The 25,139-nt window shown below is 33.9% G+C and overlaps 1 protein-coding gene and 1 long non-coding RNA gene across 3 annotated transcripts in view; both read left to right on the top strand.

Moving 5' to 3' along the window:
- LOC134265656 (palmitoyltransferase ZDHHC7-like) overlaps positions 1-25,139 on the top strand; it is a 142,211-nt gene that overhangs the window by 79,224 nt on the left and 37,848 nt on the right. For both annotated transcript variants that reach the window (XM_062747879.1, XM_062747878.1), the window contains exon 6: positions 4,253-4,325. In XM_062747879.1, the coding sequence (XP_062603863.1) occupies positions 4,253-4,325 (73 nt within the window). The remainder of the gene's footprint in view (positions 1-4,252; positions 4,326-25,139) is intronic.
- LOC134265657 (uncharacterized) lies at positions 9,646-10,650 on the top strand. The gene is made up of 3 exons (XR_009991797.1): positions 9,646-9,795; positions 10,182-10,285; positions 10,452-10,650. It is a non-coding gene; the product is annotated as an uncharacterized LOC134265657 (long non-coding RNA).

Raw genomic sequence — 25,139 nt, 5'->3', positions numbered from 1 at the left:
AAATTGTTTATAATACACTTGAAAACCTTGCTGATAGTGATAAACAGTCCTGGTGTTCACTGAAATAGATTTGTCCATCAGATCTATCACTACTTGTTGAAGCTCCACATTACTTGAGATATGTCCGGGCATGGTGTCGGTGTCTGGTCTGCCAGATGTGCAGCTTGTCTGAAACGCTGAATCTAAATATCCTTTAGCTTCACTTGTTGCAGGTACGTGGTAGGCACTTCTATCAGCTTCACGACTATTCGATTCAGTAACTGTATTCTGTATGGTTGTGTGATATTTGTGGAGAGGGTTGTCTTCTTCCTTTTCTTTGTTTTTCTGTAGTAATGATGTTACGGTGCTCTGTAAAGCCGTACAGGACTGCGCCATCATGTGCAGGGAAGAAAACAATGTCTGTTTTCTTAAAATTTACCTGTGGCAGTCCGATATTAATGAGCAGTCTGATATTAATCGTAATAGCAGACTGTCTCAGTACTGATATCCTTCAAAACTGGACTACTACTGAACAAAAGAAATAATCAACGTACTGAGACAGTACTGAAAGACGGTGTCAAAATAATCTTCATGCTGGATTTCACAAATGTGATTTTTTTTACGAGTTTTAATAACTTAATTTTTCATTAACATACTAAAAACAAAATGGTGAATAATATACATTCAAATTTTTCATTTAATTTGAAGTATAAATTTTAATAATTGCTCAGTCTGGAAACCTTTCTGAACTGCTCCAAATTTCATCAGGTACGAATTAATATTTTTTTCCGGAATTAAACAATGAATGATGCGTACGCATTCATAATAATACGCAGGATAGTACTTTGTTTATAGTCTGATTTACAGTTAATATTTTCAGTTTTAAATTTTCAAAATACTTTATTAGTTTGAGTTAGAAAAAGGTCTATATCACTTTCTTCAGTTTGATACAGAATGTTTATGTTTTGATCTAAACAATTTCTGCACTCTTTCATATGCGTAGATTTAATTCATGTGTTATCACCATGGCTTCCGTTTTGAGGCCCCTGACAGTAAACTAAAAGACGGGGTCACGTAACCCCGTCTAAAAAGTGTGATAATTTAACAAACAGCAATATAAATTCTCACATAGAATGATGATTTTGAAACATTGATCTTACAGAATTGCAAAATTTTAAAAAAGAATATACGCTGTAATAGGAAGAAGAACGTGGCAGACCAGATAATGCAAAAAAAAAAAAGACAAAAAAAACTTACAAACAGGGGGGCCCATGGGCCACATCGCTCACCTGAGCAATGTATCTATGAAAAAAGCATAAATCAGATAAATTTCATCTTCGCTAGCCAAGGGTTTCTGATACCTACTCTCCTCATAATCCCTTGGCATACGGTGTTGATAGAAGTTAGGTTTTTTTCTCGAGTTCTGATTGGGATTCGGTACACCCGTTCGACCAATCAGCAATTTTCTTTTTGTAAATGGCGATATCTGCGTTCGGGATACTTTTTGACTCTTTAATGTCGGGAATGAAAAACGCAAGTAAACAAGGATCCGTAAGATAACATGCGATTCTATGAATAGCAATGGTGTCATTCAATATCTTCTAAATATGCGGTTAAAAATCTATTGAAGTTCAGATTTGTACTATAAATAATGAATAAGCATGACTCAATTATTGCTTCTTAATTATTCTTGAAAAAAACTTTGATTTAATTTTTTTTTAAACACGCGTCTTTATTTATGTCGATGACGGAATCTGTGCGTACCTGATAGATTCGAGATCACGTGACGAAAACAACCCCGTCTTTTGACCACCGTATGCCAAGGGTTCTTGAGGAGAGTAGCGCATCAGAAACCCTTGGCTAGCGAAGATGGTTTATTTTTTGAAAAGTTAAAACCCAAAAGTGGTCCAAACCAATCCTTAAAAGGGAGAGGGTATGACTTGAACAAACCAGAATCTACACTAACTAAGGATGCTTGCATATTTCTTTTACTACTTGTGGCTTTATTGCCCTTTACATTTGAACCTACATTGTGGCCCCACCCTACCCCCAGGGGTCATGACTGAACAAAATTTAATTTACACTATGTATAGGACTAATCATGACTTTGCTATTCCTGAAAAGAAGATTATTAAAGATTTTTTTCTACATGTTTCTATGTAAAACTTGGATTCTATGTTGTGGCCCCGCCCTACCCCCAGGAGTGATGATTTGAATAAACTTGTATGTCCACTATCTGAGGATGCTTCCATAAAAATATGATCATTCATGCCTTTGCTATTCCAGAAAAGAAGATTTTTAAAGAATGTTCTTATATATTACTATGTGAAACTTTGCTCCACCATTGTGGCCCCGCCCTACCCCTAGGGGTCATGATTCTATAAAATATGATCAATCATGCCTATGCTATTCTAGAGAAGATTTTTAAAAAATTTCCTGTATATTTCTATGTAGAAAAAACTTTGATCGGCCATTGTGGCCCCGCCCTATCCCCGGGGGTCATGATTTGAACAAACTTGAATCTACACTACCTGAGGATGCTTCCCTAAAAGTTTCATCTTTCCTGCTACAGTGGTTCTTGAGAAGAAGATTTTTAAAGAATTTTCCTATATATTTCTATGTAAAAGTATGATCAGCCAGTGTGGCACCGCCCTACTGAGCCAGAAAAGATGAAACTCATAGGGAAGCATCCTCAGGTAGTGTAGATTCAAGTTTATTCAAATCATGACCCCCGGGGGTAGGGCGGGGCCACACTGGCTGATCATAGTTTTACATAGAATAATATAGAAAAAATTCTTTAAAAATCTTCTTCTCAAGAACCGCTGTAGCAGGAAAGATGAAACTTATAGGGAAGCATCCTCAGGTAGTGTAGATTCAAGTTTGTTCAAATCATGACCCCGGGGATAGGGCGGGGCCACAATGGCCGATCAAATTTTTTACATAGAAATGTATATGAAAATTCTTTAAAAATCTTTTTCTCAAGAACCACTGTGCCAGGAAAGATGAAACTCATAAGGAAGCATCCTCAGATAGTGTAGATTCAAGTTTGTTCAAATCATGACCCCCGGAGTAGGGCGGGGCCACACTGGCCGATCAAAGTTTTACATACAAATATATAGGAAAATTCTTTAAAAATCTTCTTCTCAAGAACCACTGTAGCAGGAAAGATGAAACTTATAGCGAAGCGTCCCCAGGTAGTGTAGATTCAAATTTGTTCAAATCATGATCCCCGGGGGCAGGGTAGGGCACACTGGCTGATCAAAGTTTTACGTAGAAATGTATAGGAAAATTCTTTTATAATCTTCTTCTCAAGAACCACTGTGCCAGGAAAGATGAAACTCATAGGGAAGCATCCTCGGGTAGTGTAGATTTAAGTTTGTTTAAATCATGACCCCTGGGGGGTAGGGCGGGACCACACTGGCTGATTATAGTTTTACATAGAAATATAGAGGAAATTCAGAATTCATGATTTGAACAAACTTGAATCTACACTACCTGAGGATGCTTTGGTTCTTTCTTTGGTTTTTGAAAAAGAGTGGGCACACTGGGGGTCACCAGAGAAGCACATAAACTTTCAAAGTCCTAATAATAAATTCATAACATAACACAAAGTTTAGACACTATAAAGAGCAGCATTCAAACAGATTGATTTCATTATTCTCATAAAAAGAAAAATGCCTAGATGCAAAGCCAAGGTAACTAGGCCAAGTATTTTTAACAAAGAACTGTATTCGGCATATATCCTATACATAAGTCAGACCCAGCATTTCAGGATTCTCAACAAGTACATGTATTTGTTACCCTGTGCTTATTAAACAAAAATAGACTACTGATACCATTATATTATATTCATCACCAGGTGAAAAATTGACTCGGCAAAAGTTTGCAATCTCAATGTTTAAATTAATAATGCGATTACACTGTCTAGACCCAATTTCACGGATTCAATGATACCCATTATCAGGAACTTAAGACTTCATGGATGAAATCTGATTTTGAGTACTCCCTACAACAGGTTCACTTGGACATATAAATGCAGTAATGCTTCCCTTTCCATTTTTTATTTTCCCAGAGAATATCAGACTTTAAAAATGGAGATGACTGCATTATTGAAGCTATGTTCAAAGTGCACAGTGCTTAATTAAAAACAGCTGCTACCTGTACAAAACAGATTAGGTTTTTTGATGCAATTTTAGATTTAAAATAGAAACAATACAATGCGTGAAATTTAAAAAAAAAAATTTAAAAAATCATAATTTTTTGTTATTTGTAGGATGCATTCTGTTTTACTTGTGGTGGAGTCACTGCTTTTTGGAATGTTTGTTCTTGCAATTGGCTGCGATCAGGTAATTAAATTCTTTTTCCTCACCACAATATGTATCATGCATTTTACCTCATCTGAAAGCTTTCGTGACTAATTTAACGTCAGTCCGCCCGTCTGTCTTTCCGTTTCTAATATTTGGTTTTCCTCTTACCACTTCGCCAATTGCAACCAAACTTACCATAGAGCAAGTGTTTCATTTAAGTACATTGTATAAGTGAAAAGCGTGATTGCACTAAGTAGATGCTAGAAATATATGATTATATCTGAATCTAATTAAAAAGAAAATAAACACAATCATGTCTACATTATATTTTTCAGAAATCACATAGAATTAAAGCTAGTACATGTGCTAGTAACAGAAGAAAATGAATCGGTGATATACATAAGATTTTATCAAAATTAACTGATTAAAGCTATCTCTAATCATTTGCTTACACTTTATTAAAGAAGAACGTATTGCATAAGCAATACATGTCCCCTACCGGGTTCCCCTTTTTCTTTAGAATGTCATTTTATAATATGCAAAGATATTACCAAGGTAAAACTGCTGAATTTTGAGGTTGTTAATGCCTTTAACCTAATAAAATAATCTACAGAAAAACGATCAACATCTTTTCTCTCTTCATATTTACCATGTTGACCATAGGAATTTAGTGCAGCACGAACCCGATTGTAAACCATTATGAAAGTTAAAAATGCCATTATTTCGTCCAAAAATCAATGAAGTGAAACGACATTTAAACTTGATTTTAAAATAACTCATCACGATACACTCAAATATCAAATTCAGCTCAATATCTGCAAGCGTTTAGAAAAAATGTGCGGAAAACCAAGTAGGACAGACTGACAGACAGACGGACAGATGTAGAGGAAACCTATAGTCTACCGGTAGGGGACTAAAAATCATGACTTATTATTTATTGAGTTAATTGAGTCCCTCAGGTGAAAAACTGCTATCTGTGTTTGTTTGTCACTATTCGTCATGCATCATACGTTAGTCATAAACTTGTCAACATATCAAGTTCCTTATATATTAATTGCGTAACCAAGAATTGAGGCGTACAAGGCGAGGACAATCCCCGCTATGAGAAAAGACATTTCTTAATTCTAAAAGTTCATGAAAGATTATATTTTCAAAAAAATGTTCTGTTAATATCATCCTTTACACATTAAATTCTTCATTATTTATATTTTTCACTCTTTTTTCACTTTTTTGGTAGAAACCAAAAAAAAGCTTCGCACATGATCATACCTGTCAACCAAAATTGATGCTGTGGGGGGTCTTGACCCAACATTCAGAATTGAAATGTTTTGGAGTAATCAAAAATCGACATAGTAAATAAAAAATGTCATCAGTAATAAATGATATTTGCAAAATTACATAATTTTTTCCAGACATATCTAATATCAAACAAAGAGAAATCCCATCGGCGAACTTTTGTAAAAAAAAAAAAAAATACGATTTGTACCTTACATTGTACGTCACAGCAGCAAATACATACTTGAGTTCATTATGAAAAAAAATTAATGAAATACAGGTACAATATCAAATGTGTAAAATATTCATCCTTGCCTGTCTCTTTCTATATTTTAAGAACTGTTTATAATTATCGTAATTATAGTAGCATAGAGCTTCGATCACGGTTACTAGTAACAGTTTCTTCCCGTTTTTATGTAAAGTCGCGTCCTATTTTTAGCAAAGTTGTCCGTTTGTAAAAAATTCACGATGACGATGGTATCAAGAAATTAAAATTATACATGTATGTGTGTGTGAATTTTAAGTTAATCACAATTATAATATAAACTAGAGGTACTGTGAGCAATGAGCTCAATAAATGATACCCCCGCCTCCCATAATGTCCATGTGTTGCTATATATTGTTTTTACGGTAATGTGTAAAGAGGAATAACTCGTCCTATCAAATGTTACCCAGATGCTTCTATATGTGACGTCATAGGTAAACATATAATGGCAATGTCCATGTTTTGCTGTGGGAAACCAAAATACGTGTCGAATAAAATAAAAAAGTAAAATAGGAGGTGCCCAATGGCAATATGTAATAAAGATTCTGTGAAAGTTATATGAAATTTCACTCAGTAGTATAAGAGGATTTGCGGATAAGCGTAACAGACGGACGGACGGACGGACGGAAATCCCGATTACTATATACCCTCCCACTTTTCAAGCGGGGGGTATAATAACTAAAAACGAAATATTAACTAAAGTTATTGTTAACTTCTGTATTTCTAACACCTGTGACCTTGAACGAGGTAACAATCCACGTAGTAAAAAATGCTTAAAAAATGGGAAAAAAAAAGGGAGAAAGTCTTAATACTTGTCCAGGCTAAGTTGTTTCTAATAAGATATTTTGCTTTCATCCTTACTATTCCAGGTTGTATTATTTTTCTCCATTATTTTCATCGTAATTTTTTCGCCACGTCTCAAAACAAGAATCTTTTACTAGTGAAGACAAGATTTCCATCACATATGCACATTTCAATAAAAATATTATACACATTCTTGATTTACTTTATTCTGAAACACTATGAGAAAATTTTCATTTTTCAATGACATGTTTGTAATTCAGATAATTATAATCAAGCTAAAAATGTTTGCATCACAGCCACTTAGCATCGTTTTTGAAAGTGGGGGGGGGGGAGCCAGCCGGAGAAAAATTTTTTTTTTGACTTACCGAAAAAAGTTGACAAGTAGAAAAAAAGGGGAAATTGCCCAAACTCGAAAATCCTATTTCAAGGGGGGATGGGGGGGGGGGGGGACCAAGTTTTTTCAACGCCAATTTTTCAGTACCACTTTTTTGGGCATTCAGTACTACATTTCCTTAATATCATTAGCTTGTAGTAAAAAGTGGGGGGGGGGGCAACCAGCCTTTCAATAGACATCTCCTGTAGTAAAAGTAATGTTGGGGAAAAAAAGTGTGGGGGGAGGCAGGCCCCCCTGCCCCCCCCCCCCCCCCCCCCCCCCCGTTGTTACGTCCCTGCATCAAAATGGTTTCCTAATTGTGCTGGTAATTTAGCGGTAAACATCAGAAGACCGAAAGTTAATTCGATGGTGGCCACGAGTGCCAAACAAGGTGAGAGATTTATACACAGGTACTAGTAGCTAAATATCAATCAATTTTAAGTACCCAATGATGGACCTTATTTAGGGCCCCGCAAAGATTTGCGGGTGCCCTATAGTAATCACTCTGTCTGTCCGTCTGTCTGTCATTCTTCCGTCCACAAATTTTCTGTTTTTTTCTTATAACTTTTTTTAAATTGCCCAATTAAGTTCAAATTTGGTATGGTGGTTTAGTAGGCAGAAAGACATATTTTGATGCTAGGTTTGGTTCTGTATGTCTTCTGGTTTGGAGCTGGGGTGGTGGGGTAGATTCCTTAAATATGCATAAGAATGAATGGGCAAAGAGAGATAACTGCTGAGAAGGTTCCTATTTAAACTATGAAAGCTCTGCAAGAATCCCTTGAGATTAATTAACATTCCACTTGAAGAAAATCCTAAGCATTATCTTTATCTGTCACATTGAGATTAATCACTGTACCACTTCTGTCTGCAGATGAAGTTTGTTTTGAAGTTAAGGTCAATTTTGAATGATGTAGATTTAAATATTGTTTATACTTTATTTTGGTTAAAATACTGCACACAATGAGTTATGATTTTATTGAATTCTAAAAACAAGAGATATATATTATTAAAGATATCCTTTATTTTTATCATTAATTTTTTAATTATTTATTTATCTTTTTTTTTTTTGCTGCCTTGATGCTGTTAATTTTAACAGGTAATCAGATAAAAACCCCATTCTGTCTACTGCTGAAAAAAGTTCTTATTGTAAATTTAAAAGAAAAGGATGAAAGAGCAGCATAATTAATCCCCTGGGATAAATTATCTTGCTTGCTGAAGAAAATTTAGATGCTTATCTTTATCTGCCACATGAAAATTTATGAACATCTTTGTCTGCAGCTGATGTTTTATTTTGTAGTTGAGGTCAACCCTGGGTGATATTTGCATTCACCGAAGGCTAGCATTTTATAAAACGTCTGCATAAATCTTTTTCAAATACACATTTAATAGAGTTATTATAAGACATGAGGTTTTCCCTGTTTTATGTAAATACAAGGTCACTATTTACAGGTTTTTGGACATTCAGGAATTATCTTGAAATTTAAAAAAAATATAGTTGTTCCTTTAATTTTCATAATATATTTTTTAAAAAAATTGTAATCAAGTAAAATTCTTATTTCGTAAGCTGCACCCTTATATTTCTACCCCTCAGCGGGGCCCTTGCTGACTAGTCAGTTTTCTAGTTCATTTGATTGACATTATTCATTTGAATACAGACCAGGTAAATATAAAGCGGTGCTTATTATCTCGGGCCTTAAGTTGGACGATTTTATACGTAGCTAATAAACCTACATCTTAACGTTATGTGTATGTTTATGCTTAGATATTTACAATGCTGTTTAAAAATTGATGCCCAATATTGTGTATTGGGTCCACCAACAAAATTGACATGGGATATGAAGAAACAATTTGGAATCGTTTTTTTTTTTAAGAAAACAAAATAAATCTATATTGATGATTAAAAATCAAATTGTTCAGGTTGATCAAGAAATGTGCGGTATCAAGAAACGGAATGAGGTATACTAAGCAAAAAAGCTTGTTGCAATTACTGTGGCTGAGAATGTAGCCAGTATTATGGAATCCAGTGGCAGTGAGTGTATTTAAGTATTTTTTATTTTCTCCCTCGTTTCACTCCTCCGCAAATAAATATTTTCTTGACTAATTATTGAAAAACAAAGAAAAAGAATATACTCTAGGTTTGTTGCGTTCGTTACAAATCGCATTTTTATTCAAAACATGCAAATCAAACTCATAAATTTTACAAGATAAACAATGCAAGGGCTGGGAGGGCAGGGAAAGACACAAAACAACCTGCGATTCTTTGTAACGAACGTCGCATTAATCGAACATTCCCCGGTAAAAGTATTTATAGTGAGCGCTAAATCGCTCGTGCATGAAAAACCAGTTTCTGTAGATACGAAGGTTCACGGAGAATACCGAAGTAAAAACGTAAAGAAATGAATTTATTTTCTCCCTCGTTTCACTCCTCCGCAAATAAATATTTTCTTGACTAATTTATTGAAAAACAAAGAAAAAGAATATACTGTAGGATTGTTGCGTTCGTTACAAATCGCATTAAACAAAGGACAGTAGTTGCAATAAAATGATTTTATAAGGCTGTTTAAAATTAAAACTACGTTTAACGTCACCCGCGCGCGTAGGTTTATGAGAAATTCGTCTTGAAAAAAAACAAACAATTCGGAATTCCGTATGTCCGTTCCGGTTTGGTTCTTCAATTAGCGACTGAATTCTGCTTCCCGTAGTGACAGAAAATGTGCTTTGATAGCCGCAGTTAAGGCAGTTGGTGTCTTATTAATGAAAACTAGAGAATTAAAGAGTTTGGGACCATAAATGTAAGTAAAAAATAGATTATTTTATGATTATATTAATGACAAAGTCTTGTTTGTTGATTTTTTTTTGTCAGTCTTCGAATCATATGTACAGACTGACAGTGACAGACTCTCAGTTCGTGATTCTATTGGCTGAACTTTTCATTGTATTTTGGAGAGAATCGAAAAACTTTTTTTACTGAGTGGAAACTGTGTCAAAAACCAAGATTTATATACAGTGAAAAGCATCATTTAAATCTTACTAATATGTTTCATATTAAAAATATTTCTGTAAAAATCGAAAGGAACAGTAATGAGTAAAGTAATTGATTTCTTCATAATTTATGTACCTACAAATAGAGCTACAATTTTTGGGAAAGATAATATACTTGTCATAACCATTTGAGCAGGGAGAAGCTTACCGAAGATAGGGCCTTTCAAGTGAAGGAGAGTAAGGAAAGTGGTTGGGGTATTCCAAGATGTGAAGAATCCTGTCTTTTGTGTGGAATTCAAGGTATTAAAGATAATCTAACAGCTATCAGTATGGTCCAAATATTAGTATTCACACTTTCAAAACTTAATGCTAGTAGATCTAGTACTAAGAAAAAATACGACATAATTCAATTTGAGGATATTTCATGAACACTTTTAAATATTGTCATCAATAATTTTGATTGTAGATATTGATCAACTTTTCCCACAAGAAGAAGCATTTGCCTCCAGGGTACCATGGACGTGTGGCAATATAAATCCAAAGGACAACTGAGGCCTAGTTAAAAGCCACTTTCCTGCACATTCAGTCTTAGACTACATTGTTTGCTAACAATAGGACTCAAACTGATTTACATACTAAGGAAAATATTACTTAATTGTAATGTTTTTAATGTACTGAATTGGTTAATTTGAATAAATTCACAATTGTTTGAAAATTTTGTTTGTTTATTTTTTTCCTCCCTCTCTCGTAGGTTTTGAACTTTAGATGTGACGTTAAACGTAGAATTAAATTTAAACAGCCTAATCAAAGATTCATTGAAACCAGAATTTTATGTTCAAGATTGTCTTTTATATAACCGTCTTTGGCTTTATCCGTGACCCACCGACTATGTAATTTAAGCAATCGATCAGACACATTATTATTAACAGCGGCTGTAACTCCGCTGCTACGTAAACTGTGTAAAGCATATTTAGAACTGTCAAGGCCAATTTCATTTAAAGAAGAAAACAATATTTCCCTATAACTCTTGTATATGACAGAGGTTTGGATTTATTTGAAGCTTTGTATTATTGAGGGATTTTATAAAATTTACAGCTGTAAACGTGTAATCATTGGAAGACTTATCCATCTCTAACATATCAAAGTATTTGTTTAACCAAAACACAGGGTACAAATCGTTTCCAGTTTTTGCGATTATCACCGAATTTCCTCTCCTGTAGATATCCGTTTTGCTTCTGGGAATATTAATTTCGATGTGAGAACTTTCCGATTTGATATCACATAATTGAATATTTAATAATTCACTGAATCTAAAGAAACCAGAAAATCCCAATAAACACATCACAAAGGATCTTAATTTCAGCACATTAGAAGGATCCTTGGAAGAAAAATCCACCAATTTACGTAATATATCTGTATTGATAGGTTCTTTATTGCTGATAGGTTTAGATAACATGCGCCTTCCACCTTCAATCACTAGTTTCAGGAACTTATCTTCGCATAGATTCAAATTTGAAGAAAATTCATGGATCCAACTTATACTGTAGAAATACAATTTCAGAACCGACGTTGATACCCTCTGTTGCACCAAACCTCCCATAAAAAGAGCGACAGTAGACGGTGATGCAGGAAGATGCGTTTATGAATGCTTCGAACACCAATCTCTTTATTTAGAGAAATATATGTCGTACATCTTGTTCGTTGACTGAGATTTTGCATTTCTCACGATACACTGCAAGGACTCCACTATATAGCTAAAATGAAGATCGACTTTAAACTTGTCAATATTTATCCATTGGCCTTGATAATTCTTCAAAGACTGAAATATATAACAATAAAGCACACTAAAATTCAAACCAAATTTGCACAGTAACCAGTAATAGCCACGTTATTATATCACACGTATTTACAAGCATCTTTATCATCAACATCAAAATAGGAGAGCATGGCGCAGTCCTCCAGGTTTAAAAGTCAGTCATCAAAATATTCGATTTTCAGAACCAGTATGTTAGATTATAATCTTATGTTAGCTTTGCAATCATTCAAATCTAGGAGAGCAGTCCTCCTTATTGGATAGCAGTCATCCTATCATTTTTTAATTTTAGTATGCATGCACATTGTCCACTGGTTAGCAGTCAACCTTTGTGTACTAATCTGTCCATATTTCACAATTAAAGCATGCAAATGAACATATAAAATATAGTGTTACAGTGACTTAATTACGAAGCATCTAATCCCAGTACTTTAACATTACTGATTAATTTGTGAGCTGCAAATACGCTATTTTTATCAGAACCCGAAATGAAAAAAAATATTGGTTTTTTCATACTTTTTAATATCTTTCTCCTTGTTGGATAGCAGTCATCCAGTTATTAAATTTCAATATGCATGCACATTGTACACTGGTTAGCAGTCAACCTTTGTGTACTAATCTGTCCATATTTCACAATCAAAGCATGCAAATGAACATATAAATATAGTGTTACAACGACTTAATTACGAAGCATCCAATTGCGGTGCTGTAACATTACTAATAAATTTGTGAGCTGCAAATACATTATTTTTATCAAAACCTGAAATGATTTTTTTTTATGCTCATATCTTTCACAAACCACAAGAACTTTCATTTTTTGTCGATCAAAGAAGAATCTTGTGACCAGCCGAACGCAAATGCGTCGACGCCGCTTGTTCCAGGGATCCAAAACAAAGATTTTTTTTTTTTACACTGACATTTTTTCAACTCGCAAAGATATCGCAAGTGTAAGGTCCCCAAACCTTATTAAAAATGCAACAATATGATTGCTTATACCCCAATCAACAAAGTCTGCTTCTACGTTTTGCTCTCGTGGAACCCGAGCTACAGAAAACGTGTATATAGTAAAAGCAAAAGATAATAAATCCGAATTCATGGTGCCGATCTACGAAATTCTAACAACGTTTTGATTGTCTGTGCATTTATATGTAGTTTTACAAATTTATTTTTCTAAAACACCACCAAAAATTTTCACGAAGATTTCAACTGTTTTAAGTTCGCAAAAATTTGAACTTCGAACTCTCGCTGGTTCGTCCATCATAACATGAAACACTTTTTTAGTCAAACCTAACATCACTCCACCCCATGCAAAATCACTAGCCTCAGTAAAAACAATGCGTTCAGGTATGCGATACCATGGGGAAATAAACCTGGCGGGAAAATATAGGCTTTTTTTTTTTTTTTTTTTTTTTTAAACAAAACTCTAGCTCACATCAGACAGGAAGTGAAATATTAATATTTTCATCCCAACATAATGCATTAGCAATAAGCATTGACAATTGTCTAATTATTATTAGACAAACCGGCCCAAATGCAAACTTGAAAGAAATAAAACTGAATAATATTGAAACGACATCTCTAGCAGATTTTTTTTTTTAATTATCTTGCTACACAAAACTTTCTAATTTATGCCGAGGGATACCAATACAACCGACTTCTAAATTCCACTCGAAACCGAGCCACTCTAACTTTTGCACTGAGCTTCAAACGTTCATTAGCATCATTAATAAGAAAACCAGCATGCAACAAATCTTTTTAAATATTCTGTAAAATTAAAATACAATTTTGTTTGATCGCAAACCCAGCCATCGTCTAAATACATTATAACTCCATATGCTTTTGGTCTCCAATACAATACTAATGGTCTTAATACTTTAGTAAAATATAACCAGCACTGTTGAGACCGAAGGGTAGGACTGTGTATATGAAATAACGCTTTGAGCCATTGAAATTCCAGGAAAAATTTACATAATGATATCCACATGTTAAATAAAATTTGATCATGAATAAACCTTTTTCGGCAAAATTGAGACCCTCTGAAGACCCCTCGAATTTAAAATTTCTCTTTAACACGCATGCATTCACTTATCTAATATCAACAATAAACCTTAGCTTTTTATTCAATGGCGCTGAAACGGTCAGTGGATTAATATAATGGAGCGGTTCAAATTACTGTAAACCAACTTTTATTCGCGTGCGAGAAATTTTCGCGAGGTTCGCGAGAGCCTTATCATCGCGAATATTTATCGCCGCGAACTGATCATTATAGTCTCTTTTTCTATTAAAAACAGTTCCAGAAAGGCTTGATCGCAAAAATTAATCGTCGCGAACTAGTTTACTCCCGGTAAATCGCGAAATAAAGTCGTCGCGAATAAAAGTTGGTTTACAGTATTCAATGGCTAACTCTTTTCTCAGCAATTCTAAAATGTACGTTTCAAAAACAGGGGGGGGGGGGGGGGGCTGCAATATTGATTTGTTGTTAGACAAAAATAGAACTTCAGAATATGATATAAATTCTATACTGTAACCAAATTTGATAACATTTAAAATATAATTGTCTGGTTTTATAGCATTCTTCCAAATTCAACAGATTTTTTTTTTTATAAACGATCTTAAACTGAAATGATTGAATTTGGATCAAACACTGTCAAAGTCAGATTTGTAGTCTAATAAATGACTATCATACTCAACTTCATTCTAAGCCTAGCAATATCTCCTCGTTGAGCTAAAACTGCTGTTTAATAAACTGAAAGCGTCAATGACATCAAAATCCTGTCCAGAATTGGAGTTTGTCTCTGTACGTAATTTTTGAGGAACATCTCTATTAGAAGTTGAACTTGAAGATAAAATTCTGTAGACATGCCAAAGACACAAAACAACCTGCGATTCTTTGTAACGAACGTCGCATTAATCGAACATTCCCCGGTAAAAGTATTTATAGTGAGCGCTAAATCGCTCGTGCATGAAAAACCAGTTTCTTTAGATACGAAGGTTCACGGAGAATACCGAAGTAAAAACGTAAAGAAAGAAATTGCCACATCGTCTGGAGAACAATAAATAAAAGAGACTAATTAAGCTGCTGTTGTGTTATATTCACTATTGTTGCTTGATTATGATATTATGTGAACCCGTACCCACTGTAACAATAATCAGTCAGGTATGTGACTGAAATACATCCAATTTAAGATTCAAAATGATTGATAATTCATAAATTGTCATTTCTTTTAAGTATATAAGGCCTAATAAAAAAAATATGTTTGTTTCCTGTAATCCCACCGACCCATTCAAATTACCCCGGGTGGATTTTTTTCTGCCAAATGGCTTAACTGCATTTGATCAATCAGCTGATCCCATTTATTAAAAAAAAACATTATTTTAGCTTAAAATGAGACATAAAATATGTCAACCTAGTTAACATTTACCTTAAATATAAAGAGTAATAATTATTGTAACAATCCCCCCCCCCAACTTTTAGAAGTTTGTTTTCTGTCGCTAGGTGTTGGGTCTCTAATGTAAATATAACACCTGGTTTATTCAGTCCGGGATGTTTGATTATTCAGGAAAAAAATTCCTACCTACCGACCCTTGATTTTTGGGGAATGTTACAGAAATCAATTTTTTTAAGCCTAATGTACATGTTTTTATTGTTTTTGTAAATATGACTTCTTTTCATTACAATTCCATTCAAAAGGTAATTATTTTTCCTAAACGTCACTTCCGATATAATATGAATAGTACTGCGCAGCTGCCAAGTCATTGAACTGCAAGTAGCCGGAGCGAGTAGACGTGGTCTTACTTGCTCGATCATTATTGATATATTTTTACATATTGACGAGGTCAATATATTCTTAGAACTTTTTCAGAGTTCATTTTCGTTTCTGACGTGGTCAGATCAGTATTCGGGGGCGATTTTGTCTGACATGGTCAGATATTTTTTCATCGGTTTTGAAAGTTCAAACCACGTGCGTCATGGCGGACGTTCCTAACCCTGACGATGATAAAGCACCGGTCAAGGGAAAGAAAAAAGCCCCGAACAAATCATCGTCTTCGGAGAAGACACTGTCTAACTTACGTTCGTCGTCGAGTTCGTCGACTTCGACTGGCACTTCCACGTGTTCTCGTGGTCATGGCGGAGGACATGATAGTTCCGCGCCAAATAACGAGAATGAGATTCTCAACATATTAAAAGCGATTCAAGAGAATCAAAAGAAACAAATCGATCGTATGACAGAGCTAGAAAATCTGTATGATTATGATTACCAAGAATATGAAGATCGTCAGGACGGATACCCCGGACGAACCGGGTACTTCCGGTGAAGCGGCTTCGAGGAAGCGCGCATCAGACGAGATTCTGACTGATACGGAAAACAAGTACGTCAATGGCGGTAAGAAACTTAAAGTTAAAGAGACTTGTGATAAATCGATTGATGATGAACTAGCTAATCTCGTGACAGATTGGTTCCGAGAGGGAATCGAGGAAGAAGGATATAATGAGCTTCTAAAAACGACAAATCGTCCTGAAAACTGTTCAGCATTAGTGACTGTGAAAACTAACCAAATGGTTTGGGATTTTTTGAGCCCAACTACAAAATCTTCCGATAAGAAGATTCAAAGTGTTCAGACTTCGTTGATCAAGAGTGCTTGTGCACTCACTAAAATGACTTATTTGCTCGGTAAGTGTGACAATCCCGAGATTTTAGACCTTTTGGGAAATGCTATGGAATCATTGGCATTGCTGGGGCATGCCAACAGACAGTTGTGTATGTTGCGTAGAGAATTTATGAAAACCTGATATGAAGGGTGAATATACTCACCTTTGTAGTCATAATTTAAAGTATACAGACTATTTGATTGGCGACGATGTCCCTAAAACTGTAAAAGACATCACAGATTGTTCCAAAATCAGCAACAAAATTGGTATGAAATCGGATATAGAGGGAGCTTCCGTGGTCGCTTTATGAGGGGACGATCACGTGGACGCTTTGTCCGAGGAGCTGCAAGGGGTTGTGGATCCTACTCGAATGCTGCATCCTTCTCATCTGATTCAAAAAACTACCAGCGAAGAGGCTTGCAGAGTCGCCTCCAGAAGTAGTTAAAAAGGTATGTGAATTTAGAGCAGGTGTATTAAAAAATTTCATTTCTGAATGGAAAGAGTTAACATCAGATAAAAGTATATTAGATATTGTGAAAGGTTGTCACTTGGAATTTAAAGATGATAAAATTCCTGTACAAAATTCAAAACCTTTTGATCCACGTTTTAGTTCAGCTGAATCATGTGTGATTGACAAAGAAATTAAATCTTTATTAGATATGAATGTAATTGAAGAATTGTCTGAAAATGAAGACCTTAGTGATGGTGTCATTTCCACTGTTTTCACAAGACCTAAAAAGAATGGTAGTTATAGAGTCATTTTGAACCTGAAAGAATTTCACAAAAATATTGTGTATCACCATTTTAAAATGAATACTTTTGAGAGTGCTCTTGACTTGGTGACTCAAGGTTGTTATTTTGCTAGTGTTGACTTTAGCAATGCATACTATAGTGTCAGTGTGGCAGAGGAACATAGAAAGTTTCTTAGATTCATATGGAAAACTAAGATTTATCAGTATACTTGTCTCGCTCAAGGGTTAGCTAGTGCACCTAGACTCTTTGCAAAACTACTGAAGACTGTTTTTGCAACACTTAGAAGATTAGGACATGTCATTATTGGGTATATTGATGACTCGTTACTGATTGGCAATTGTATTAAAGAGTGTTTAGATCATGTTTCTGAAACTTTAGCCCTAGTAGAGAGTCTAGGGTTTGTAGTCAATTATGAGAAGTCTGTTCTCACACCTAGTACAAAAATCATTTTCATAGGAAATGTTATTGATTCTGAATAGAGTCTAGGGTTTGTAGTCAATTATGAGAAGTCTGTTCTCACACCTAGTACAAAAATAATTTTCATAGGAAATGTTATTGATTCTGAATTGATGATAGTTTCTCTTACTGAAGAAAGAAAGGAATCTATTTTAGAGGCATGTAAAAAAATTATAAACAAAATCAAGAGAAAAAATTAGAGAAGTTTCAAAGGTCATTGGACTGGTCGTGGCTAGTTTTTCAGCAGTAGAATTTGATCAGCTGTTTTATCGTGATATGGAAAGAGCAAAAACTGATGCACTTGTACAATCACAACATGACTATGATGCTTTCATGATTATAACAAAAGAAATGAAATTAGAATTATATTGGTGGATTTCTAAATTCTAATATTTCTTCATCAGTTAGAAGAATTTTGCCTGAACCCTATGATCTTACAATAACTTCTGATGCTTCTCATCTTGGATGGGGTGCTGTTATGAATGAACTGAAATCAGGGGGTAGATGGACAACAGATGAATCTGAAAATCATATCAATTACTTAAAATTATTAGCCTGCTTTTTTGGGTTAAATTGCTTTTGTTCTGATGTAACAAATAAAAATGTCAAATTATTTATGGACAATACCACAGCTATTTCCTACATCAATAACATGGGTGGTATTAGTTCTAAAAAATGTGATAAACTTGCAAAAGAAATTTGGCTATGGACTATGAATAGGGATCTGTGGTTAAGTGCATGGCACATTCCTGGTAAAGATAATTTGATAGCAGATATGATGTCGCGCAAATTTGATGATCAAATAGAATGGATATTGAGCAAATCTGTGTTCCATAAAATTGTTTTAAGATATGAACAACCTGAAATTGATTTGTTTGCTACAAGGTTGAATAAGCAAATTGATGTATATTGTTCTTGGCATCCAGATCCAGATGCCCGTTATGTTAATGCATTTAGTTTTTCATGGGCAAACATTTATGGTTATCTTAATCCTCCTTTCAGCCTCATTGGACGTGTGGTGAGGAAGATTTATCAGGACCAAGCAGAGTGTGTACTGGTGGCTCCAGTGTGGCCAACACAGCCATGGTTCAATCGTGTGTTAGAAAAACTGGTGGATCATCCGGTGATTTTACCTGTGATGGACAATCTGTTGACCTTTCCAGGCACAGATGTGCAGCATCTCTGAAAGAGTCGTTAGTGCTGATGGCATGTCGATTGTCCGGTTGCAGTACCAAAAACGAGGAATTTCTCATCAAGCAGCCTCGATCCTTTTGGCATCATGGAAGTCGGGAACCAAGAAACAATATGAAACATTTTATACGAGATGGTTTCAGCAATATAGTGAAAAATCGATTGATCCATTTTGTACAACTATAGAAACTGTTATTGAATTTTTAGCACATCTTTTTCGCCTAGGTTTAGGGTATAGCGCTATTTATACTGCCCGAGGGGCTTTATCTTCTGTTGGACTGATTTTTGATGGGTTTACTGTTGGATGTCATCCACTTATACGATTTATGAAGGGTGTTTTTAATTTGAGACCATCAAAATCTCGATATGTACATACTTGGGATGCATCTATTGTTATCAAGTATTTGAGAAAATTGTCACCTGTAAAATACTTAAGTTTGAAAGATTTGACACTGAAGTTAGTTATGTTAATTAGTTTAATTTGTGCAAGTCGAGTACAAACTATTTCATGCATGAAACTTAGTAATATGACGAGAAGAAAAAAATAGCTTTGTTTTTACTTTTAGTGATTTATTGAAAACATGTAGACCTAACAGTAGTATGTCTGACATGGTTTTGAAATCATATCCTCCAGATAGGAGGCCTTGTGTATATATTGTTTTATGTGAATACTTATCAAGGACTGCAAGAATTAGAAATAATTGTGATTCACTTTTTATCAGTTATGTACAACCACACAAGGAAGTATGAAGAGATACTGTTGCCCGTTGGATAAGAACAGTGATGTGTTCTGCAGGTGTTGATACTACTATTTTTAAGGCTCATAATGTTAGATCTGCATCAGCATCTAAAGCAAAAGAGAACTTTGTTCCTGTCGATGATATTTTGTCCAAAGTAGGTTGGTCTAATGTCGAAACCTTCAGAAAGTTGTATGACAAACCTGTGCTGAATGATGATAAGTATGCAAATGCTGTTTTGAAATTAAAATAAAGAATTTGATTTCAGTTTGAAAAATTTTTTGTGTTGTGCTTTAAAGATTCACATTATCTCGGAAGTGACGTTTACGAAAAATAATTAGGAAATTAAACGAGACTTACCTTGGTAAAGGCGAAGTTTGATTCCAATTATTGGAATAAATAAAAGGCACTGTAGAGATAAGGTGCCTCCCTCCCACCCTGCAGGTGGTGAATGTATTACTTGAAATTATTAGTGAAATGAATTTGGATTTGATGTTTTGTTGCAAATCTATCAACCCAAAAAATTTTAGCTTTGAAGCAATGACTTGGCAGCTGCGCAGTACTATTCACCTTATCTCTACAGTGCCTTTTATTTACTCCAATAATTGGAATCAAACTTTGCCTTTACCAAGGTAAGTCTCGTTTATTTTCCTGACTTTTCCAACTTATTTAATACAGTTATTAGATATAGTACACTATCCTGCCATAGACCCATGTGTATAGAAACATCTTGAAAAGTAATTGAAACCTAAATAAATTAGTGCAGCCTGTAAAGCTAACAAGATGATTAAGTGCGCCCAGACCTAACAATTTGATAAAAAATGATGAGAAATACAGTCATATTTATTTTACAATAAATTCCAAATAGATGTGACTGTTTGGCATCATTATTCTAAAAATGATGAATTTAAGTCATTATTAAAAATCAATTTTATGACTAGAAATTATCATTTTTAAACATGATGAATTTCAGTTGAACTCCAGACTGATTATGTACACTATTATTCAGGGCAGAAGATTGAAACTTCATTTTCCCAAACCTGAGTCCTCATAGTTGTGTTCCCAATGAACTAAGGTCAAAATGATCTCAATTGATTTCTTAGGCAAAGGTCATGCAAGAACAAATTTAAATTTTGGTGTTTTTTAAAAAATTAATGTCAATTGAATAATTGAAATATATTCTTTTACTGCTTATGACCCTCTAATCACCACTTTAACTGAAGTACTTTTTGCAAAAAGAAAAAATATCCATGAACAATTTTGATGGGACAATATAGGTATAATTAAATAATCAGTTAGAGTGGTTGACTAATATAATATAATGATTTTAGAGAGGTGTATACTATCATATTCTTCCCTCAACTGATTCTGGTCAATTTTCAATTATAGTCTGGTCCGATTTTTAGGAAAAATACTTCTAACTGCACATAATTATTATTTGGTCCAGCATAGTTTTCTTACCTATTTCGAGTATGCTGAATCCGAAAAAATATGCTGGCTTTCATGAAATTGGCGTTAAAGAGGTCAAAATGGCGATTCAAAATGGCCGACATCCAATTTTTTTAAAAAAATTTTTTGATATTGTTCAAAATGGAGAAGTAATGTGTGAATATCTCACTAAGTGTAATACAGCTTTAAAAAATGATAATAGAATGCTAACATTATTAGTTTAACTCAGAAAATTTAGTAATTTCTACACTTAATTCGAATTTTCTCTGATTTATTTGTCTTTTGTTTCTATATTCTGCTTTGGTAAGAATTTTACATTTGCAAATATCCGTACACTACAGATTTGTACTTTTTCTCTGCATCTCACTATTCTACAACTGATTGATAATACAGCTGTAACTTACAATTTAAATTTTCGGAAAAATATACGCAATGGCTCATCCAGGTTGGCAGAAAACAACCAAGAACAACTATCCCATATCATTGGTCTTAGAAATAGGAGGCTTCAAATATATATTTATACTGCCTGGCATTGTACTTGCTTTGCATGCATATAAACAGAATGGGAAGTGTAATTTGTAAATAATTTTTGATGCACGTAAGTGGCCACTTTGTATTTGTAACGCAACTTAAAGACGTTTTTTTTTTCAGTTAATTTTCCCTCTCCTCAATCTTAATTGATATGTATTACAGTAAGTAAATTGTATTCAATATACATATTTCTTCTGAAGCTCTAGAAAAGACAGATTTATCGCCGGAACATTTAAAAGGAAAAATTGCAGGCTTTAGAAAGGTTCCATTCGCATTCTTCAGGTGTCTTTCTCTAGAAAGAATGAGCAATGACATAACGATATACTAGCTAGTATGATAACAGCTAGAGCTGCAAGAGGGTACTTAAAAACAGTATAAGCGTATTGCTTGAAGAGCTAAAGACTGCTTTTTCACTCAGCGAACAATGGCATAACCAATATCACCACATTCCAGTCCATCTAAAATCACCCAATAACCCCTCCCCTCTCCTTCTACACACAGCGAGCAGTAACATTGTTTTTCATTATGTTTGATGGTAGGAGATAGGGTCATACAAATTTAAGTTTTTTGTCCAAGTTAAGGTAAAGCAAAGTTAATAGGCACAGGGATTTCCTTTGGTGTTCCCTTTCTTCTGAGTTCAGCAGATCATATTGATTAGTCCATTAAATATGAACAAACAAACAAATACTAGAAAAATTTCATTTTTTCTGGAAATAGTTTAAACAAACTCGACTTAAGAGTTTCCAAATTTTTCCCTCGTATTTGACCGTGTTCCAAAGCCTTTGAGCCCCGTCAACCTAAAATAAATCCTGAATCGCTGTTATTATCAACTTGCACTTCCACTTCAATATCCCTCAGCACACCATCAAATATAACTGAAGAAATTCTTGTCCGATTTCATCGAACCCTTTGTACTAGCTTTTGAAATTAGCACTTGTAAGAGCTGAGTTTTATCCCCTAATATCTTCTATTCAAGCTTTATTTGCTATATGATTCAGTCTGTCTTCGGAATTGTGGTATTTTCAACACTCAAGGAACAATACATTTATTTTCAAATGATAAAAGTATACAGTGAAACCTGCACTGGGAGACAAATTTTGTGTCAGAAAAGAAAGGTTGTCAGATTGCACAGTGTTAAAAACATAGAAAATACTAAAATGGGAAAGAAATTTAACGTCGGAATTCACAGTGTGTCGGATTATTCAGGTGTCGGATTAGACAGTTTTCACTGTATTTTGTTTTCCAAAACCTTAATGCAAAATGAAAAAAAAAATCTCTGATATTAAAGACATGTAGCTTTCTATTTTGTGACCGTATAGATTTGTTGTCTTTTTGGATGGAATGGTCATTCTATTAGCAAGAAAATTCTCAAACTTTATCAACTTTATCATCTGGAACCACATTGTGTGCATATTTTGGTGAGAAAAGTTGTATAATTGTGCAATTTAAGAGCACCTGCAGATTCCTCGTGATTCTCATCATGTACAAGCTTTCGTACCATTATACGCCTAAGCCATTCTTGACTTCAATCTAGTCAACACTTCTCTTGGCAACAAAATTTTCTTAGACACTCCAAGAACTTTACCAGGCAACTTGATCCACACTTCTTTGTTAGGATAGTGTAAGGTTGTATCAAGAATCGAGGAGGATATGAACATAAACATTTTCCCCTTTCAGGTTTTGTAAATTTCAAAATTTAATACACTGTTCAATACAAGACTATCCGTTCACAACATGAAATATTTGTGAATGCAGTTGAACTTTTGACTGAGAATAACAAAATGCAAATGCAGGGATACGGAACCAGAGCTGGACAATCAATAACCAATATGGTTTACGTATATTATACTGATAATTCTTAATACATATACATGTATTGATATTTGGATATTATAATATATTCGGATTTATATGACTTAACAATTTCTAATTCTCTAATTGGTTGTGGTCCATCATTTTAAAAATCATACTAAGTTATGTTGCACAAGACCTTCCACGTGAACATTATAAACATTTTTTTTTTACACTGGACGAAAACAACTGATATGATTTAGCAACCCTCGAACTACAATTTTCACTCGCCTTTGTGCTCGGGGAATATACTACTCTTGGGTAGCTTACTTGTCATATTATCCTCTAAACAGAAATTATTGTATAATATTATCAACATTTTATATAAAAAAGCATGGCGAGACAGGTACATGTAATAGGTAAAATGTCTTCGGAATTGTCGTCAAAACTTTATCTAAATAATCATAAGTAATTAACAAAAATATCCTCCAATTTTCATTGTATATTTGAATATTATTTCATTAATAAAAAAAACAAATCGAAATTTATTTTCTGCAAAACGAATCGGAATTAAGCAGTTTTAGTATTTTACAAAATTTGAGTGTATATGACGTCATTTTGAATCACAAATTTGAGCTAATTAACATATTTTAAATTTAAACGACCAAATTTTCCGAACTAAAGTGATACTATTAGTGTTCTGTTTTCATTTTACATAGTTGTACTACGCTCAGTTCGATATTTACAAATCTTTTCTCCTATGTAAACGACATTAAGAAATAAATTGAACATAAATGAATAGCCACCATTTTGGATCACCATTTTTACTTCTTACAGCTGCACCATCATTCAATTGTAGCATAGTGAGATGCAAAGGAAAAAAACAAATATGCAGTGTATGGATATTTGCAAACGTAAAATTCTTACCAAAGCAGAATAAAGAAACAAAAGACAAATACATCAGAGAAAATTCTAATTAAGTGTAGAAACGACTAAATTTTCTGAGTTAAACTAATAATGTTAGCATTCTATTATCATTTTTAAAGTTGCATTACACTCAGTGAGATATTCACACATTACTTCTCCATTTTGAACGACATTAAGGAAGGTCCACTTTTACGGATCCGGTTCTAATTTCACACATCAATAAAAAAATTTTAGTTTTCACTTGTCTATTGATATAAAATCTTTTTGGGTGATTGAAAATGATTAAGCAAGTAATATATTTGTTTATTATAGTGTTATTGTGCATACAAAGCATTTAATATAGATTATTTATGAAAATTAACACTATGAGCACTCTGTCCATAAGATCTATATGTCATCTAGTACATACACAAACACAAAATTCTTAATTGCTTTTGTGGACCTAAATTTTTTTTATTTTTTTTTAAGCAAACTAACCTGAGCTCTATTTTGATTGATTTAGAGCCTATACCATCCATTTAATTTTTACTTTTTAAAAATTTTGCAATGAATAATTGAGAAAAATGATATTCAAAAAATGGGGTCATACGTCTTCTAAAGCCTGTTTTGTTAAAATTCTGTGGTCAACCATAATAAAGATGTGTTTTTGTTAACATTAGATATAATTCTAAATAGTTTTAAAGAAAAAATGGCATCTAAACAGTTTAGATTTTGAGAATGATAAAAAATGAAGATATTTTGAGATTTTTTTTCTGAAAGACATGGACAGATTCAACATCAATTTGTTAATGTTTTGCAGTAAAGATTTCAAATATTTTCTTGGCAAATGAATATTTTTGAACTTAATAAGTTTTA

This window comes from Saccostrea cucullata, unplaced genomic scaffold (genome assembly GCF_032062105.1).
Source record: "Saccostrea cucullata isolate Sc308-1 unplaced genomic scaffold, CSIRO_AGI_Scuc_v1 ctg1711, whole genome shotgun sequence".
In the NCBI taxonomy this organism is placed as follows: domain Eukaryota; kingdom Metazoa; phylum Mollusca; class Bivalvia; order Ostreida; family Ostreidae; genus Saccostrea; species Saccostrea cuccullata.
This window is presented reverse-complemented; position numbering and strand designations above follow the sequence as displayed.